The sequence below is a fragment of the Lissotriton vulgaris genome, chromosome 1_1 (assembly GCF_964263255.1).
Source record: "Lissotriton vulgaris chromosome 1_1, aLisVul1.2, whole genome shotgun sequence".
Classification (NCBI taxonomy): Eukaryota; Metazoa; Chordata; class Amphibia; order Caudata; family Salamandridae; genus Lissotriton; species Lissotriton vulgaris.
This window is the reverse complement of record NC_141685.1, coordinates 856,115,000-856,136,872: the sequence shown is the minus strand read 5'-3', so window position 1 is coordinate 856,136,872 and position 21,873 is coordinate 856,115,000. Positions and strand designations below refer to the sequence as shown.

Below are 21,873 nucleotides of genomic sequence, written 5' to 3'. Positions count from 1 at the left end.
TACCATGAGGGCCAACCCCCCACACAAACTTCAATGGTGGCCTAGTGTATTTCCTGGCTGTTAAAAATGGTGCAACCTCTATCCACAGCCAGGAAATAGTTTCAGGCAAGCCTCGTTGGAAAGGGGAGACTAAGTTGTAACTGATGTAACTTCTAACGCAACAATCCTAAATGTAAAGCGCTCTGATACCCTCTTGGGTCAAGTTCACACTATATAAAACTTTATAAATAAAAAAATAAAAAAATAAACAGTATGAAATAAGAGGGAACATTGGATGAAAAAACTAAGATTTTTAGGGTGTGTCAGGAATAAACAGGGTATGAGGAGATGAGGACTTCCTGCGGGAAGAAGATGCAACAGAAGCTGCATGATGAATGGGGAGCCCGGGCTGCTATCTTGTAAGGTCAAGGTAAGGTATGGATCGAAACATTGTCAGCAATCCCTCGACTTAGAGAGACTCTCATTAACCCCTTCGATGCTCATGACGAGCTTAGCTCGTCATGACCACACCCATTTACATTAGGGCATGGCACAGGAGAAGGATACCATCAGCAGCGATGGTGTTAATGTGCAGAGATCGCTATGTTCCTTTTTGGACTTTGAAACTCAGAAATATCTTTAAATCTACAATATACTATTCTGTTCTTTCAGCTGCCTCTTGTTTGTGATCACTTTCTTTTTGTGCCTTTTGCAAGAATTCATTAGCACTGTGGGCTTCATTTACAAAGAGCGTCTGTACTCGTGGTGGAGGCCTAGCAGTTGTGGGGGGTATGTCTGCAATGAGAATTCTCCCCCAACGACTGTGGAACTTCAACCACAAATACTGAGTCCCTTTGTGAATCAGGCCCTGTGTGTTCACTTGACACTGGGCATCTACTTCAGGATTTGAAAGCATAAATGTGGTACTTTAAAATATATTTTGATTCATAAATTTGATATGAAAATAATTAGTTTGTCACATTCTCTCCCTTTTTGTGACCCGTGGGCAGTTCTTAAATTGTGCCCGTGGTTTCTGGTACTCGGCACCAGCACTTAATTGTCAGTGCCACCTCGAGTGACAGTCTATTATGGTGGTGCTGTCTTTTTAATTTTGAGATGGACACAGCAACCGTGTTTAGTAAGACAATATATGTTAAAAATGAATAATACCAGCCATTATTATAGCTTTGTGTGACCTAAAATAGTCTGAATTACCACACTTGTAGGATGTTGATGCTTAATTGTTAATTTGGTACCATCATTGGCAACACTGGCAGGGTATGGGTGAGGCAGGCTGGAGGTGACCTTCCGAGAAGGGCATTGGCACTTAATTTGTTACAAATTAAGCACTGCCTGTAGGGCGTATGATATATTTTTGGTATTGTTTAAATTACGAAGTTCGATCATAATTGATACAGGGTTGAACATTGTTGTATGTTGGCAATATATTGAGGAAGGCAAGACGGCCATGGCAAGGGGTTCAAAACAGAAAATAGTCCTTAATAGGCATTATGTGCATTTAGTAGCCTCTCAGCATAAAAAATAGCTTTACCAATGACAATTCATTTATTCTAATCAATCAGAAATTACATGACCATCAAAATACTCATAAAAACAAGGAATACATTAACATCATCTATACAAATGTAAAAACACAATCATAAAAATCAGCGTTTTTCAGTATTAACCATAATACAAAACTTTGTTGTGGACAGGAACATGGCGGCCACTAGCTCCCGCACCAGCCACCCAATGAGTTGAAACCCGGGGGAGAGAACCGACCAGAACTGACCATATGAAGATCGGAGGGCTCGTCCTCTAATTACCGGCATCTTTTAGTGAAAATCTTACCGGTATTTGCTGTCGGTGTGACATTTCTCCTTTGATTCCAGCACCGCTCGAGAGAAGCGTGAGACACGAGACGCCAAGAATGTGCAGAGAGGAAGCAGGGATACATTTTCCTACGCCTCCCCGTTTGCTGGAAGCCGCCCTGGATCTTCGGAGAGGGCAGAAGGCGGCTGCGCGAGGCCACCTCGGGGAGGGGCGACAGAGCTTGCATCAGTGTTTTTTTTTCGGCGAGCAGTGGACAGTAGTAGAGGACTCACTCAGAAGGGTGACGGTGACAGCAGCGGTAAGGTTGCAGAGGGCGGGGAGGCTGCTGCCGGTGTTTTGGAACAAGGCATTGGGGGAGAGCCAGGGGCAAGGGCGTTAATTTCCCCATTAGTACAGGGCTTTGGTAGCCAAGACCATCAAAGTCCCCTAAAGGCACAATAGGTCTCCCGCCTGCTGTCGCAAACCCACAAATAGTAGCTAGGAGAGGACAAACAAAAACAAAAAAAGGGGGCTACCTTGGCCAATAAGAGATATAAAGTAAATATCAACATTAACACTAAAACTACCTCCGGCAAAACAGCTATTGGGAGGAACACCGTTAACGCTGACCTATCACAAATTTCTACCACTGCTGGGTTTTCCCCTGGTGGAGTAGCACCCTCTATAGTTGTTGGAACTAAGTCTCTAAGCAGTGACTCTGCTTTTCAGGTCTCAGGTGAAGGGAAAGTCCTTTAAACCTAAGAGGCAAAAGAATAGGGCAGTTAGCAGTGTAGTTAAAGTGACCCTGTCTCTGCACTCTTATTTTAGACTTCAGCCAGAGGTACTGGTTATTGGTGCGCGGTCTGAACCCCCGGGGCAGTGTTCAGTAAGCTTAAATTCTCCTATGGCATTAACACCCTCCTCAGATACGGTCACTGCGAGCATTATTGAAGTAGTATTAGAACCAGCGACAGACTCAGTCTCCCAATAAAGGGATATGGGGGAGCCTACAGGGGGCTGGAGTTCTCCGAGTGATGGCCTACAGTCACTGACAGGGTTTAACAGCAGTCCTGGGGAGGAACGAGACAGGGATACCTTATCGGTGTTGTCATCTTTATCTTCACCCACAGGTTTGGAGGGTCTCTTTGCTACACTATCAATATTAAAAAAGGATTTGCAGTATCCGCAGTAAACCAAGGGGATACAGGAACTTCTGCGAATCCCTGGAAAAGAAAGTAGACCGTATACATTCCAGGACGATAACTCTTGAGAACACAGTGGGGGAACTGAAAGAAGACCTGGGACAGGAAAAGTCGGATATTTAACTGCTAAAGTCTGAACACTGGGACCTCAGAGATAGAGTGGAGAAGTTAGAGAACAACGTACGCAGAAACATTCTACGCTTATTGAATGTACCGGAGGGCAGCGAAGGCTCCAACATCCGGTCCTATATTGTTTCCTTACTTAAGACCTCTTTACAGCTCGAGGACTCTGAGGAAGAACTTACTCGGGATATACAGAGGGTACAAAAGGATCCTTTTCATAGGAACCCTAAAAGACCCAGACCCAGAAAAAGTCTCATCAATTTCCTTACATTTACCTTAAAGGATAAAATCTTGAATTCAGCACTGAAATTGAAATCAGTGCTGGCAAAAGATTTCTCATTTGAGATCCGGTCAGATCCCTCGAGGTGCACTTTGGAGCGGTAATGGGAACTGGGCAAGAGGCTGGAAGAGTTTAAGAAGCAAGGGGGGGTAGCCCAATAAATATTTCCGGCCTTTTCAAAGGTGATGCATAACAACAAAATGCAGAATATAAGATCGTGCAGGAAGCAGATGAGGTGCTCAAAAACATTAGTAAATGGGGTCCATAAAGGATCGACAATAAGTATGGGTGAATTTTGCGAATCAGCGGTTTGCGAATTTGTGCGAAATTGCAAAAAAAATGCCAATTCGCGAATTTCCCCGCAAAATCGCGGATTTTTTTGCGATTTTGCACCATACTTAACTGGAGTACTTTTTACTAGCTAATCAGTAAGTGCTACCTCGTTGGTTAAATGTATAGTGCTTTTCCTGCACTACAGCTGCGTAGGGCCAGAAGAGTTGCCTCCAGTGACCATGTGTGTGTAACTTTGCCATTGCACCGAAGGGCGCCTGGGTACCTCGAGTGAGCTGTCCATCATAGTGTGTAAAGGGCAGGAAGACGGTGCACACAGCTAGTCTTTGGGGGGGCAAACAGGGGGGGCTTCTTTGCAAGTTCACATGCCTCTTGTGTGTATAAAAGGTCAGGCACAGATCAGAGCAGCAGATGAGGAGAAAGAAGCTACTGGTTACAGGAACTGCACAGGGATTGCACTTGTGAAAGTCAAGGATGCAAAGGCCTCCGTAAAGCATCATAGCTAATTTTCGCCTGTAGATATGGGGAGAAAGCACACCTGCCCAGCCTCGACAAAGTGCACAATTTTTAGGGGCTGATTAAGGAGTTACTGAATTTGACCTTCAACTCGGGCACCCTGTAAGTGCTTCCTGTTCACGGAGCCTCGTTGTCTACTTATAACTATTCTCAGACCCTGCTTCGAGGGTCAGAGCAGGGTCAGAGAATAGTTGCAAGTAGGCAACGAGGCACCGCTCAGGAAGCACTTACAGGGTTACAGCAGGTGCCCAAGTTAAACTTAATTTCTTTGTAACCATTTTGTAAATGGTTACAAAGAAATTAGCTTCCATTTGGGCACCTGCTGTAACCCTGTAAGTACTTCCTGAGCAAAATTTCTCCCGCTCACGAATTCGCGGATTTTGCTGTGATTTCGCACGATTCTCAGATTGCAAAATCGCAGAAAATCTGCAAATTCCGCGGGCGGAATGACTTTTCCGCCCATACTTGGTTTACAAGTTGGTCAATAATGGCTGAATGCAATTGGAGGGTCTAGTGGGTGTGGTATCCTTCAGGGTAGGGGCAGTTTGTATTTCCTACTCTCCTCCATATAGGGAAATTAACATATTTGAGAATCTGGGTGAGAGTATAATTATTTAAGTCTCATGTTTCTTCTAACTGACCCCATCGGCTTTGAAGTATAGTCAGTGCTTCCTCAGCCTTCTTTTTTCTCTCTTCGGGTACTTTTTCTCTTTTTCTTAGGGTTGTGGCTGGGTACATCCCTCCGGGATGCAATTGCCTGGAGTCCATCTGTCCAGATAATTGGGATAAGGATTCCCAGAGATGGGGGGAGGGATTGGGGAGAACACTGGGTAGGGGTTGGGATTGGTGTAGCAGGAAAAAAACAAAAAAAAATCCTCACTCTCTGTTTTTTCGTGTTTTTTGTACTTATGTTACTTTTAGGATGAGAGTTTTGGAGCTAGGCTGGTTTGAATGCTGGTGCAGGTCACTTCGATTGTAAACTTCTATTTTTATGTGCGGCTTCTCTGTTGATTTAATATGAGTCTCACACAGATCTTGTCCTGGAACGTTAATGGCCTGCGAACCAGACCGAGAAGGGACAGGATTCACAGGCTCAGGTTCTGATACTTCAGGAAACACATCTTCTGAAAGAAGAGATATTTTCTCTTCTTAAAAATAAAAGATAGGTGAGCTCATATGTATGCTCGACCAGACAGCTAATATTAGAGGAGTCTTTAGAATTTTCAAGAAAAATCAGCCAAAGCGTATGTTTTACAGCAATTGGTTGAACCAGGTGGCAGATGGGTTATAGCTAAAGTTACGATAAGGGGGACCTCATATACTCTGGTTGACTACTATGGACCCTCTTAGTCTTGAGACCTTCTTGTCTAATTTATTGCATTTTCCTGAGCCAATATTTCTAGCCGGAGATTTTAATATAGTCCTAAATCCTGGGCTGGACTAAAATCCAAATAGTAGAGCTGTGGCCCCTTTAAAATCCTGGGATTTCCTTTTAGAGGCAATGGAACAGTTTGCGTTCTTAGATATATTAGAGAAATTATCGGGTTTTCAGCCAGGTTTATCATTTAGAAATTATAAATATCAGCACTAATCTACAATAGATTATGTGCTGATAAGCAACTCGTTGAGAGACAGAGTTAACAATATTTTATACCTGGCTAACCATCTCTCAGATCATTCAGGGGTTCTCCTAAGTTTGGTTGGTCCATCAGCAGAGCCCACGCGGACTTGGTCATTTGACCGTTCTTTACTCCTGGTGGAGGAAAAAAATGCTTTTTTATTACAAGAATCCGAATGGTTTCTCAAAACAAATCTGGGGTCAACATCAATAACTAATTTGTGGGACTCTTTTAAAGCTTTCCTCCAGGGCGAAATCACCAGCAGGCCGTACTTCAGAAAAAAAAGATATAAAGAGGAGGTATCTTCTATTGAGGGAAAGAGGAAGGACGTAGAGGCTGAATTATCCCTTAAAGCCTCTCCTGAAATCTATCAGGAACGGAAAGTCAAGTGGAATCGCTTAAAAGGGCAGTTGGAGAACATCCTCCACTCTAGGCTTATCTGCAGATGGGAGGCCAGCAAAATTGCCCATTTTGAATATGGAGAAAGTGCAGGCAAGCTCCTCGCCTGGAAAGCTAAAGCTGATCGGGCAATAAATCATATTAATGAGATCATAAGCGGGAACAACACCTTCTGCTCAGATGGGGAAATTAGCCAGGCCTTTCAGACTTATTTTCAGGAGATCTCTGGTGAGGATAAAAGGCTAGATGTCGTTAGGGCTCAGAATTGGTTGAGGGATATCCCCCTCCATTCTTTGGGGCCTGATCAACAGCAATACTTGCTCACTTTGCCACTGGATTCAAGCAAGCCTGGCTGCAGACAGCTGTAATGCCAGAAACCGGTCCTAGGAAGCTTATTCCGGTCCAGGGAAGGCATGGCTTGGCAGTTCCGTCTGGACTGTTCCCATGAGGCACAGGGTCAGACTGATTTGCACAAGGCCATGTCTGAACTGGGGTGGGAGAGTGGGCTAAAGAACGGTGATAGATTAAACCCAGATCTTTTGACTGGGTGTGAGTGTTTGATTGGTTCAGATGCTCCGTCCATCACCACCCCCTTTCGTACCGCTTTGTTCGCCATAAGTTGGCAGGGTATGCTCAGACGTGAGTCTCTTGCTCACTTTGCGACTGGATGCTCCGTCCATCACCACCCCCTTTTGTACCACAACAGCAATACTTAGACCAAGTTTTTACTCAGACTGAGGTAAGAGAAGCCATTCATTGTTGTAAGACCGGGAAAGAAGCGGGTCCTGATGGCCTCCCAGCGGAGATCTATAAGGTGTTGGGAGATAAGATCATCCCAGTCCTTACTTTGTTGTTTAATCACGTGCTAGAGGTTGGTCTAGGGCTCCCATGGAATGATGCTTTAATAATCCTGATTTGGAAACCTGGGACACTTCCATCAAGCTGCGGGTCATATATACCCATTTCGCTCTTAAATGTAGATTATAAAATCTTTACTTCCATTTTGGCAGCTAGATTGGGTCTTATGGTAGGGGATGTCCTCCACTTAGATCCAAAGGGCTTTGATAGGAACCAGCAGCTTTCTGACCTCACGTATGATCTATTTGGTGCCATTGATCTTGCTTCTACATACTCCCTCCCATTAGCAGCCATGACGTTGGATGCCACCAAGGCCTTCGACAGAGTGAATTGGATCTACCTGTCGGAGGTCTCGAAGAAGTTCAGCCTCGGGGACAGATTTTGTCACATGGTCCTGCTGATCTATCAGAAGCCCGCGGCTAGGCTGTTGGTTAATGGGAATATCACATACTCTTTTGGAATTACAAGAGGGACCAGACAGGGCTGCCCACTCTCCCTCTTTTATTTGATCTTTACATCGAGCCATTTTCTCAACGGCTTAGGGCTGATCCCAACATCCAGCCATTTAATTATGGGGAGTGGGAGAGGAAGGTAGCCAGGTTCGCTGATGATATCTTAGTTTTTTCCACTGATTTACAGTCAGCCTTCCCGGCAGTATTCAGCTTAGCCTGGGAGTTTGGTTCTGTCTCTAGATACAAGATGAATGTCGCAAAGACGGAAATTATGACCTGGACTTTGGTAGAGACACAGCAGTGCGACCAACCTATCTCCAAAATGAGATAATTGGGAGTCCATGTTGTTCAATACATTGCTAAGATTGCTGAGACCAACCTTGATATAGTGGTAAAGAAATGTAAGAGGCAAATGAGATCTTGGGCCCTACTCCCCTTATCAATCTTGCAAGCACCCAGGGAGGAAAAAAGTTTCTTTTTGGTACCAAACCCTGTTGAACGATGTAGAAGGCGAATTCAAGCTAGCCGAGAAACTGTGGGGGGGCCCTTTACCCACACAAACAAACAGGGCGCCCATGCACACATAAAAACATATGATAAACAGATAAACATAAAAATTGTAGTCTTAGTTAGCATTTTTTGTAGAGACAAAGGTTACTGAAAAAAACACATGTGAACAGTATATAATACGAGTGCTCCAGCGTAGATGTGGTGTCTTTAGTGTTCAGACATGAAGAGAACCAGCCGACACGTGTTTCGTCGTATGTGGCACAGTCAGCCTACGACTCTTCAGGGCTGTACCGAACAGGTACAAATGGAAAAGGTCGCTCTATCGGTGATAATTCCGACCCGATAGGGCCCAGGACCAATGAAAATAGAGTTCACGTCTGTATGTAGAGGCTCTCATGCGGAATCTGAGTGAGAATCCAAGTCAAAAACATCCAAAATGGGGTAAATAATACGTGGTAATCAGATTAAGTGGTAAATATGTCTCCGTGGGGTAAGGAGCACGGCAGAGTAAAGGCACGTGACTCCTGGTGATCGTTATGTAGAGCGAGTAAGAGGACTGGTGCGCCCGGAAAACTTTCCAAAGCGAGCCGGATAAGCCCTCGTCCCTTTTGCACCTCTCATAACTAGAATCCTTACTCATTTACTAGCGATACTTTTAAGCTGTGCGCCACCTTCGTAAAAACCCTTGCCCTGTCCCACACCTTTACCCACACACGACTGTGTTAAACGATGAAGTTGTGAAACCAGTTTGACTAAAAAGAAACCAACTTATGGATTTACCATCCATAAGTCCTACTTCACTCCTTATAAATTGACAAAACTCGCCAATGGGCCACCGGTCAGTTGTAAAAAATGATGTCAGGTTTATGACTCAGATATACACATGTTTATGGAATGTCCTTCGCCGGCTCTGGGGCGAGGTGGGTGATTTTCTGACAAGTGTTTTGGGCTGTACCATCTGCATAGTTCTACCCCTAATTATATTTGGCCTTGCAGAAAAAGTTACTGGCTCTGCTGGAGTGCTGCTCTTTTATGCAATCCTCTTAGCAAGGAGGCAAAATTGCTTAAAATGGGTGGAACCAAGTCCCCCCACCTTTCTGGATTGATAGTCTTCAGTTTTGGCAGTCTCTAAATTGGATTTGGCCAGACCAGGAAGTAGTAAGAAGAGGGCATTTTGGAATCTTCTGCAACTTAGATGGGGTTCTGAGATGACGAGATAAAATCTTGTTTTTTTTCCCCTGATTCCCATGATTATGCCGTTAATACTCTTCGGGCTAAGTCAGTATTGCCAGATTCCATTGCGGTTCATCTGCAAAAGTCATCTAGCTCTTAGAGCTTGGCAGAGGAGGTATCTCAGTTTCTTCATTGATCCCCAAGGTGTTTCTGGTACTAGTAGGTGGGTGTCACTTCCAACAGCCTATTTCCCTCAGTTCCTGAGAGTGAGAACAGACACCTAGGGTGTGATTTGAAGTGAGATTGATGGCAAATGAGGACCAAAAAAAACTTTGCTGTGGATTATCACATGATATTTTAAACATCAAGAAAGAAAAGAAGAATAAAATGGCGAATCAATATGAAGTGCGACATAAAAATGAAACTAATCAAGATAAAATACAGCATTCATAGAATGCACGTGTATTGAAAATCAACATAGACCAATAGCCCACCCAGAGCATACCAGCAAATAGCACTTTTTACATAGCTAAATGTTAAAAATGTTTGTAACGTACCAATAAAATAAAATCAGAAGTTCATCTCAATCGGTGCCTGATGTTTGGAACTCAAGAAAGCATCTTAATCAGAATAATGTAGCATAGTTTGTAGTACCACCAAAAAAACAAAAACTAAATTCTTGTCCAGGCCAGAAGCTTTGCTCATTTGTACAAAACATGTAGTAAAATACAGCTAATTGAAAAGACAACAGGGCCAGAGGTATCAATACTTAAAATCCTTAGGACAACCAAAAAGCTAAAAATCCCTAGATACAAACATATTGGGTGTATTCACCTTCGTTGTGAGCCACAGTCCCAAACAAGAGAACAAAATATGTTCCTTTTTTTGGGAACCAGGTTACAAGCAGGGCACATACTGGAAGCGTGATGTTTGCCCCTTTTACTACTGAATGACTGCAGATGTAGACAACCTAGGCAGAACTTTACATGTAGGCTTTTGGAATGGGGTGGTATGATGGTATCCAAGTATATTTTAAAATGAAGGCTTGGTATAAAATCAGGGAACTGCTCCATTAGCTGCCTATGTGTCCCCCTCATACCCTGCTGGTTGTACACAAAAGCCCAGTAAGTCAACTTCACCAGGACAGTCACTGGCTTACTAAAATTCTCAGGATTCTCCAACAAATTGGATAAGCCCTGCTTGTTAAACCATTTGTAGATGAAAGGCAAGCTCAGGACCTTCATGGCTCCATTTGTTTTCATCCGCTCCTGTAACCTTCCATTATATATCAAAAACTCAGGAGTTGACCAGATGTGTGTCCAGTATATTAGTGGCTTTAGCTGTGCCATATCAGATATACGCCTGGCTCCTAGATCATAATAAAGTTGGAAGAGGAAGGTACTGGTCGGTACCAAGACCAACTATCTTACAAAAATATTCTCTGATTTCCATTGGTATACCCCCATATTTCGTCTCTAAGCAGTGCCACACTTTGAGCCTAGAGATGATGGACATCAAGGGCAGGTGAAATTAAACAGTCGGAAGTCCTCTTTTATAATCAGAGTATGGTGGTATATCTTTGGGCTATTAAAAGGGAGCTTTTAGTAGCTTGTGGTTCCCATTTAAACTTGTCCAATAGTTTAACCCCTAAATTGTTCAAACAGAAAACTCTATCAAGGGGGTTGTTGGCTATCTTTATTATACAGCTTCTCGCTAGATTTTTGACAAAAACCATATACTTCATTTTCGGAGTGTTTAATTCAAGGACCCTTGGCACACAAAATTCAAGGAACGTATCAATTAAATTTTGTAACCCAAAGGGGGTTTTTGAAATTAGTAGCAAGTTGTCTGCAAATAGGAAAATGGGAATATGTTCTCCGTTCAACATAGTGAATTCATTTGTGCAGGCCATCAATGCCTTAACCTCATCATTATTATACAGTGTAAACAAAGTAAGATCGAGAACACAACCTTGATGAATCTCATGTGAAATAGGAATACAGGCAGTCAGTTTTCCTCCTCTCCTCCAACGGACCTTGGCAAAGTTCTTATCATAAACCTTGGTGACAAGACTAACCAAACTGCCAGGAACTCTCATTTCTACAAGCACCCTCCAAATGTTCTCATGGGAAACAGTGATGGCTCCTCCGCTATTGTGGGTGAGCGTCACCCCACTGCTTTTGAGCAGTGTGAATGAAAGGATATATAAAATGATAATAACTTTGAGTCATTATCATTTTATGTTGTCCTTTGTGGGGGGGAGTGGCGGGGCTGCTCCGCTTAGGGAGCAGGGCAGGGGAGGAGGGCAGTGGAGGAGTGGTTTGCCCATTGCAGCACTGTGATATCCTGGGAATCACCAGACCCCTCCCACTCCTACATGCAGCCCCCAGTATCGCCAGCACCCCATCCACATGCGGTCACCGGGCAACAATTTCAGGCACTGCCACAGGCGGCACAACAGCTAGCTATGCCACTGGAGTGTACTCCTCCTACATTTTCCTGTAACCTGAAACTTAGAAACATTTTAGAAACACAGGCCCAGTCCTTTCTTTGCTAGCCCAAGGTGCAGTGGGTGCAGTCCAGTCATTGGTGCGGCTCCAATATGCTGGGTCTAGGAGGGCAGTCATCTTTAGTCCTCTCTCTACTGTAGATGTGATCTGAGGTCTGAATTCTATTTCTTGTCCTGAAGGGATGTGGCAACTACTAGACAATGGATTACTAGGTCCCCTCTTGCCTACAGATTTTTCCAATCAAGTGTGGAATGTCCATAGTCCAGATTGCACCATTATGTCCACTCCCGATATAGGAGAACCATTATCTTGGTGTGTGGAGCTCCCTAGCCCATCCCGGAGGTATGGCTAACTGGGGCTTCACTCCCATGGAATAAAATAGTTTGGCAATTGGTTCTCCTATTCTGTGCCGGACGCCAGCCTGTCTGCTAACAACAAAGAAGCTCCTCTTGTATGTGACAACAATTTACTCTTCAGAGGCTGTTTCCCCTTTGAAGTTTGCCTTTTTGGACTCACACCCTGTTTGGCCATCCTGCCAGGAGCAGGTGAAAACTCTTTTCTCAACAGATCCTTTGTGGTCCTTCCTGCTGTTTGTTCACACCTCTTCCCAGAAGGGCAGAAAGCTGTCTTGAGGGCAAGAGCTTTTTTTGCAACCGTAAAGGGTCACTGGAAACTTTGAGCATCAAAATGGCAACTTTTTAATGTTGCCATTTGTGCAAAGGTTACATGTCAGGACATGTAAGTTATTAAACCACATATCCATCTTTTTAAGATAATGAACCCTGCCTTTGGGCTCAGTAGGCCTGGATTAGGGATGTCTTATACATATTGAAAAGGAAGGTTTGGGCATTGCCATATAGCCAAAATTTTAAATAGCAAAGTCAGAAACTAGTCAGTTCAGTTCAAGTACTTTATTTGGTTAAAAAGAACAATAACCATAAAAGTCACAAAATTAAAATATAATTTACAGCAAAATATTACAGTGATTTTTTATCGCAGGGGAGAAAGGAACGTGTTTCCCTTAAAAAACATTTAAAAATCATACATACCAATTGATTTTCGTAATTTAAAAACATGTTTTAAAAATTCTGAAACTATCGCGACAATTAAAACAGTATCCATTCTTTGCAGTTCTAAAAACGCTGGGCGACATTTAAATTAATTTCCTTGAGGATAGGTATAATACATTTCCTACGGGGTAAAGTATAAAATTTACAGAAAAATAATACATGGATATCAGATTGAGGGGATAATTCATCACATGGGCACATACACAATTCATTCGACCAAGAGTTCATTTGCGGGAAAGTCAAAAGTCTAAAAACAATATTTAATCTAAAAGGTGTAAGGAGAAATCTGTCATATTTAGATATAGACAGGGTTAGATATGGCTGTAATTTATCTTCAGTTAATATCAGCTGGTGCGAGGAGACCGTATTTTTCTTTACTTCCTCTAGCATTCTTTTTTCCCTGAGGTGTTCCATATACAGTTTTTTTTAACAACTTTCTAGGTATAATTGTCATTTTGAGTGGGTCTTCATAGTATTGTTGACAGTCAATTTATGTCAAGAAAGTTTTGACATAGTTTAACCATTTAAAACCACTCACATTTTCCTGTTTTAACACATCCCGCAGAATGGCCCGATTTACGGCACACTCGTTTATAGTCCATACCCTGTGCCACAGGAGGATGGGCTGCGTTCTAATTATATCCGATATATACGGTTGCCCCAATTCTGCATGGCAAATGTGAGTCGCAATACTTTCAGGTAAGGACAGAATGTGCCTCATAAACTTATTTTCGACTAATTGAATTGATTTTACATTAGTATACCCCCAGAGTCCCAATCCATATAGGGCCAGTGATACACATGTTGCATTATAAATAGTAAAACTTTCTCTTATTGGCTTCTTGCCCAGCTTTTTTATAAAGCTCCTTAGGGCCATTGTTGTTTTCGAGAACAAAAGAGTTCTAGCCTTTACAGCGCTTGTCCAGGAGCCGGTCTCATGGAACAGGATACCCAGATAAGGGAAGGTGGAAGTGGTTTCCAGGGGAATATTATTTATAAACATAGTTTTCATTTGCTTCCTTATTCGTGACCCACAGTTCATGGAAAAGGTTTTACTACAGTTGATTTTTAAATCCAAACTGAGCATGAACTTGTTGAAGGATGTTATCAAGTTTTGGAGGGCCAAGGGGGTGCGAGCCATTAGGACAGCATTGTCTGCATACAAGATTGCAGGGATAGATCTTTTGCCAATCATGGGCATATCCCTACACTCTTGCAGCAGACGGAAAATGGTGCCAAAACGCACTCCTGACATACCCCACGTTCAATCCCAAATGATCTCGTACATTCACCCCCTTTTCCATAACGCACAGTAGCTGTGGTCCCTGAGTACAATTCCCTCAGGAAGCAAATAATGGGGTCTTCCACGCCCAACCTTTGTAATATTTCCCATTATTTATTATGGGACACACAATCAAAAGCCGATGTGAGATCGACAAACGTGAGATATAGGCGTTTCCCCTTTACCCTTATATATTTTTGCTGGACAATAAATTAATTTAGGCGCTGTTCGATTGTTCCTATGCCCTTCTGAAATCCAAACTGTAGGTCACTTATTATCCTGTTATCCTCTGCCCAGTTTTGAAGTTTGGCTAAAATGACTCTTTCCAGAATCTTTATAGATGAATCTAGCAGGGATATTAGCCTATAAAATGCACAGTTTTGCCTATCCCCCTTTTTGTAGATAGGAACAATGATCGAGGTAAACCATGAAGGACTTAAACCCCTCGCTAGTGCTGCATTAAAAAGCTGTACCAGCATGGGACCCCAGAAAACACTATTTGCTTTATACAGATCTGCTGGGATCCCATCTGGTCCTGCCGCCTTTCCACCCTTTGTTGCTTTCAAGCTCATCAAAACCTCAGGCAATGTTACCACCAGTTTTTGGGCCTCTACCCCTTTATCATGCATTAAGTTTGGTCCTATTTTGTGAGTTTCCTCTAAGCGCACGTAAAGAGTAGAAAAATGGGCAACCCAGTCATCTTCAGTAATCACAATTTCCATGCGTGCTTTAGTGTTATCATAAAGAAAGGGGGTATTTACCACCTTCCAGAATGCAGATGGATCCTTAGACTGTGAAGCTGCACATAGGTTTTCCAAGGCCTCCCTCTTTATGGAATTTTTCCTATTTCTCAAGGCCATATTATTTATTTTCCTTAACCCTCTTATTAATACGAAGTCTCGGGGGACCTGGTGGATGGCATGTTTAAGCTCAGTAAGGGCCTTTGTACATGTATTATCAAACCATCTTCTACTATTTTTGGCCCGATTTTTTGATTCCACCCTCAGGCTCTCTTTAATGGTGGTTGCTATAATCTTAAAGTGTTCTATTATCTGTTCACACTCAAAGTGCTCATCCAGAAAAATCCTGAAGCTATCTGTACACTTTTCCACCAGATGGCCTAAAAATTTCTCAGGGACCAGCTTGCTCCACTTAAGTGTATACCCATTTTGCCTCCCAGCGTCACATCCGTCACTGGCTGGATTAGGGGCTGTTTGTTGTGGTTCACTCCGAATGGATTATCAATCTCCAATATTTGTGGGAGGTGATCGGTCATTGGTGAATCAAGAATCCTGAGCCTACTTATCCTATGACCATAGCTATTCGAGCAGATACTAAAGTCAATAGTAGTCAATGCTCCCCTACCAATAAAGGTCGGGACAAAGGGAGTTGGTATTTGGGCAATTTCATTTGCATATCCCAGGTCATAATTAAATAATATATCATTTAATTAATCCCCGATCAGAGTGTGATCAAAATGAGTAAGGTTAATGTCCTGCTCTAACATTAAACCACAAATGCCTTTTTGACCCTGTTTACAAAGTGAAAAATTAAAATCCCCCCCCCCACAAAGTCATTAATTCCTTTTCCTTACTGTCTATTTCATATTGTAAATCATCACTTAGCATTTTTAAGGTGCCGTGGATCGCATTACTCGGAATGTTATTATAAAAATTTATAATAATAACACTAGCTCCCCTCCTAGTATCTATTACCATTTTCTGATAGAAGCTGCATTTTGAATCAAAGTGTACCCGCTCACATATAAGTTGATTGGAGAGGTACGTAATTAGAATGCCCTTTGCTCTCCCATGTGCGCCCCCCACTGCATGCGTAAAGTAGGTTTTATAGCCATTTAAATGTATGGGGTCAACAGTCCAAGTTTCTTGTAGAGCCAAGACATCCAGACGGTTTATGACACTTTCCCACGATGGATTAGTGATTTTCTGTTTTAAACCTGCCACGTTCCAAAACATCAAACTGCAGGTTTCTTTATTATCATTCATTGCCGGCTCACCCATGAGGGCATTGCCCATTTGCCTCCTACATATCAGGGAGTTGGTTTTACCATTAGTTCCTTTGGTCCCAGCTTCCCGGTTACTCCTAATCTTAAAGCCTTTCCCCCTGCTGCATGTATTAATCTCTACAGCCAACGTTTTTATTGGGTTAATTGTTTCATTGCCCTGTAAGAACTTCTGATCATTTAAATTTGTGTCAATCACATCAAGGTTCTCCTGTAATCTTGACGAAGTAATCAAAGGGATATCCTTATTCAGTCAGTCCACCAATTCTAAGCCAGACAAAAGATCATAACGATTGTGAGTTATCACGTTATAGGCACTTGGAATGCGTCCTCTACTACCCATCAGGTAATTATTTTCAAAGTTAGGGTTTACACTTGGCAGGTAATTAAGTCTTGGGTAAAAATCGGATAGTTCCCAAATTACTATTGGGCCATCACCTATTTGAGGTTGCCAACTCCTGAAGAAGGGGACAACGTGGTTATCTCTAAAAAAATTTATTATCAGATCACCAGGTGTATCCTTTGGCAAGTGTCCTAACCAACCCACTCTTCTGACGTTCTGCAGGTGGGAGAGGTCTATTTCTGGTTAGCCAGTATGACACCTTATTTTTTAATTCTTGGTAGCCTTCATTTTTCATTTTTTTTAATCCTTATTTTTTAATTCTTGGTAGCCTTCATTTTTCCCGTTTGTAAGTGCTGGTACTCCCGACAGCAGGCACACAAATGGTGCGGCCTCCGGTGGTAGATCTATGCGGTTAAATTTTCTTGGAGGCCTTCCATGATTAACATTTGCTCCCTCTAGGGTCACATATTCATTGCTCTGCCTCACAGTTTGTGGTTCTCTCCCTACTACTGCAGGCTTTTGTACTTCTCTTACTTTATTGGTATTTGGGGGCAGTACATTTGAATTAGCAGTTGTTTGAACAATGTCGCCTATTCCTACAGATTTTGGCACATCAGTATTTGTCAACCTTTGGGTTTGATTGCCCCCTAGAATAGCTTTTATGAGTATGGCGTTTGCATGTGTTGTATTCTCTATAATTGCAACCTTTTCCCCTGTTCTTTTCATTCTTTCAACTAGCAGGGATATTGCAGATTTGATCAGTTGTTCAATCTGTGCTAGTAGGTTCACTGACTGGTTAGTTACCAGTGTTTCCGAACTCAGGGGGGGGGATCTGGTGTTGTGGGGGCGGTAATGATAGGCAGTGAGGGGCTAAGATGCAGTTTTTGCTGCTTCGCTATTCTCCCTCTATGTTTTGCCCCTTCGCGCTTTCTTTTTGCAGGTGGTGCTTGAACTGGGGTTATAAGTGTTGAGATATCTTTTAGTGGTGACGGGGGGGGGGAGTGCCCTGTAAACTTTCACTCACTTGCGTTACTGGGTTTATCTCATCACTTACATCTACAGTGGGACAAGTAATAGCAGGAGTTTCCCATTTCCCTCCTCAAGTGGGGTGCATACAGTGTCAGGAACATCATTTTCTTCCTCTACTGTTGAAGAGTTTGGGGCTAACTCATTTAAGACCATAGATGTACGTTTAATGGATGCAGAGTCTAAAGAGAGGCAATATTCGGCCCTCTTTATTTCCCGTTCAATGGCCGAGTTAGCCCTAGTAAGGTAATGGTCTAGAGTACCCGTTCGTGGCCCCCCCTGAGATATAATATTTTTAGGGACCCCTTTCATGGCCATAATATAGTTCCAATTATCGTGTGTATAAAATCTTATAGTCACTAGAGGTAATCAAGTGGAATCCACAAACAATGTCCTCAGGAATACATACACAAAATGCATAAAGCAGTTATATGACGGCAGCTTACTTCAGTCCATATGTCCAGGGTAAAAGGGGGGAGGCCTGACCAGACCTCCTCTGGCCTCGGAGGGCCTAAGAGGGCCCGTCCTTGTCCCACGCATCTCCTGGGACGCTCCCGCGCCGCGGGGATGGAGGGGCGGTTAAATCACGCCTGAGGCTGTGGGCGTGTCACTAGTCCGGGGCAGGTGTGCAGGGACAAGGGGAGTCTTGGGACTTGCAGTCCCCCAGAAAGGTGGAAAGTGTCCTGGAAGCGCCTCTTCCAATCAGGGCGCTATTCTCCGACTCTGCCTCCCAGCAGCTCCTCGATGACAAATGACAAGGGCTCCGTGTCAAGAAAAATTCGCAAAGGGTAAAAGCTCGCCTCGAAAGAACACCACGGCCACCTCCAGCACTGAAACTAGTCATTAGTAAGTTAAAAACAGCTATGAGAGCCGTAAATGGTGGGCTGTGGGGTCATGCTTTGAGTTTCCAAATTAGTTATAAGTGCTGCAGTCCACAAGGGACACTTTAACAGGCCCAGAGTATCTGTAGAACCGTATACTAGCTTATTATAAGGAAGTTAATGAGTTAATGTATGCCAATTGCTGGGGAGCCAATAAGACATATTCCTTTTTAGGGGCAGGAGCACTGGCACTGGGTCCTATTTGGCAGGACTCGGTGCACATACGGAGTAAAAAAAACAGCAGCAGCAATCCAATAACTTGGGCGTGATCATGCAAAAAGAAGCAGTTCCTTCCAAGTAGTCTTTACATGCAAAATATATTTTGAAATTCTTATATCTGGGCATTTATGTACTTTGAGTCTTAGCATGATGGTGAGTGTCATGGTTGATTTACAACTTCCCCAGCATGTCTAGAACAGGTACCCGTCTTTAGATCAGCTACTGATGAGCCAAAGGATACTAAGTCAAAAGTACTCAGTTCATTTTCCTAAAGGTCTGGAACCTGAGGCTGTATATCCATTTTACCAGGGAAGGTAGTCAATGTGTCTTATTTTCCAAGCCAAGGCCTGCCTCCCTATTTTGCATCTGGTCCAGAGCATACAGCTGTTTTCTCTTCAGGACTCGAATCAGGAGTTTTTGCCCCCATCTTTGGTAATCAAGGGCTCTTTTGTAAACTCAGGCCCATAACATCTACTTAATGTTGTCTCTCCTGTGATTTCTCTTTCCAGGCTGTCCATTTAACCCACACCTTTTGATACACAATGCTGTGAGCAATATGATCTGCTCCATCGTATTTGGGGACCGCTTCAAGTATGATGACAAAAATTTCCTAAAAGTGCTGGTAGGATTTGAGGATCTAGTAAAAGCAATCTCTGGATTACGTGCAGAGGTAAGTGAAGCATACTATTGGAGAACTTATTTGTGCGACCATTAAAAATTGTTTTGCAGCTGTCCTGTAACATTGTAACTGTTATTGTTTTAATTCAGTGATAACATTTTTGGCAAACACAGAGGGTATAGGTGTGTAATATCTAACTGTAAACAAACAATATGGCAATGGAATTTACAAACTCAAATCATCTTCCTTCAATGTTTATTTTTATATTCTCTTAGTGAATTGAGCTGTAGTCAAGAATCCCCAGTGCTCATGATATTTCCCTGCATTTTATGTATCTGTTTCAGTAGCAAATTCCTTCGACTGATTCCTATGAAATCAACCAATTGTGGACAATTATAGACATTATAAACAATAGCATCTGGCGATCAACTCTAAACCAGTATTTTTGGAAAGCAAGGATGCCTATGAGAGTCTCCTCTCAGATTGAGAAAATTGAGAACATTTTGTGGAGATAGAGATCCAAGCTACCAAAATTGAAGAAATAAAAGCTTTTCATCAGCTATAAGATATCTTCTTCTTAGGTCTTAGGTGATAATTGAACAATTTAACTTCCACATGTGTTTAATTTTGAAATCTGGGGATATTAGTTCCCATATAAGGGGTCCTGATTCAGAAAGAATGTTCTAGGAGAGTGTCTTATTTCTAGGAATTCAGGAGTGCATCACAGCTAAAGTAGGAACGAGATAGCACTATTCTCAGAAAAGGTTTTTCTGTTCAAACCAACTGACATTCAATGAACTTTTGAAGAAAAGGCTCATCTGAGAATTAAAAAAAAAAAATGCATAAATCAGTAGGGATCAACCCTAGCCTCATATCAGGAAGGTTTATAAAAACTTCCAATGAGCAGATTAAAAGCAAACTCGTTCTCTTTGGAGTGGCAGTCAAAGTAAACCACAGACCATTCTCATCATCACCTCTTTCTTCAAGTATGCAGCACTGTTTTATTTCTCCAGACATGGATATTTAAAGACAATTGAAGTGAAAATATATTCAGGACTGCCACAGGGAAACCCTAAAATGAAATTAATTAAAAATGGTAGAATTATAGTTTCATAAATGTCTCTCATAAAAGATGGAATTCACCATATTTTCAGATACCCAGATTTAGTTTGGCACATCATTTCAGGATAATCAGTATAAGTAAAGCTTGAAATTTAGTAGTGTGTTTTGTCCATAAGCACCTACAGTAATTTCCAGTTTTCATAAAGTGAGTATCATTCTAAATGTGGCAATGAATACTTTGTTGTGCAGAAATTGCTATTGCATGTATTTCAAAGGTTGCACGTGAAAATGCTGTCCTTATGAGTGATCACATTGCTGAAGACTTCATCAAAAAGATCTGAGATTCTTATCCTTGGCCTGAATCAAAACTGAGTCATAGTTTTTCCTTTGCTGAATATGCTGATTATATGTTTTCAATGCGATTCCAACATGAACGCCCCCACCTTTCAGGCAGCCCTCAAAGCTGTTGCCGGTTGGATGGCGAACAATCGCTTACAACTCAACGCCACCAAGACGGAGGTCATTCTTTTTGGTAGAGACAGCGAGCTCTGGGGAGACCAATGGTGGCCTCCTGAATTGGGTCCTATCCCTACTCCAGTCGCCGAAGTCAGAAACTTGGGCGTATTGCTTGACGATCAATTGTCTTTTATTCCCCACATCAAGCGTGTCGCGGGAACTTGTTTTGGTGCTCTACAATGCCTACGGCCTATTTTTAAATTTTTTGACGCAGACACCAGGCAGATCATAGTCCAAGCTCTGGTGCTGACCAGATTGGACTACGCCAGTTCCCTGTTTCTGGGTATTAATCAAGCTGAGCTTGCCCGCCTCCAGCGGGTACAAAATGCGGCGGCCAGGATGCTGGTCGGCCTCCCTAAATTTGTTTCTGCTCGCAGCACTATCCATGATCTCCATTGGCTCCCAGTAGGCCAAAGAATCAAGTTCAAGGCTTTGTGCCTTACTTTTAAAATTCTCAATTTGGCCTCCCCTCCTATTCTCACCCAGACCATTCTCCATTATGTCCCCTCAAGAGCTCTTCGGTCTGCAGGGTCCAATCTGGCCATTGTTCCTCGTTTTAAAAAGTCCAGAATGGGTGGACGCTCCTTTTCGGTGATGGCGGCTACATTATGGAACTCTTTGCCTGCCTCACTTCGTTCCATCCACGATTTGTTTCAGTTCAGGAAACAATTAAAAACCCATTTATTCTCCTCTGTATAGTTCAGTGTTCTGGTCCTCATTGTTGTGTTGTGTGTTCCATCTCCTAAAGCGCCGGGACGCCTCTTGGCTGCGGCATCTGTGCGCTATACAAGAAAATAATAACATAACATAACATAACAATGAGTGGTGAGCTTGGTTACTAAGTTGACTCTCTGTCCCCCTGAGATCTCCTGTAGTTTGGAAGAAATGCATTTTGAATAGAATATCTTGATCCAAGGCTCTGAGTAATGGGCAAAGAAGAGGTTGTCAGTTTTACTGATTCCAGATTTTATGCTAGAAAAGAGATCTACAATTGATGTATCTGCATGGCCTTTGTGGATAATAACCTTTAGTCTTTTAATGCATGTTTATAGATAGTGAGCTGAGGGTGTGTGAATGAAAGAATAGACAGAGGGAATTTCCTTGGCTT

The 21,873-nt window shown here is 42.6% G+C and overlaps 1 protein-coding gene across 2 annotated transcripts in view; it reads left to right on the top strand.

Moving 5' to 3' along the window:
• LOC147748025 (cytochrome P450 2D15-like) overlaps positions 1–21,873 on the top strand; it is a 777,398-nt gene that overhangs the window by 305,041 nt on the left and 450,484 nt on the right. For both annotated transcript variants that reach the window (XM_086957982.1, XM_086957972.1), the window contains exon 4: positions 19,078–19,238. In XM_086957982.1, coding sequence (XP_086814108.1) covers positions 19,078–19,238 — 161 coding nt within the window. The remainder of the gene's footprint in view (positions 1–19,077; positions 19,239–21,873) is intronic.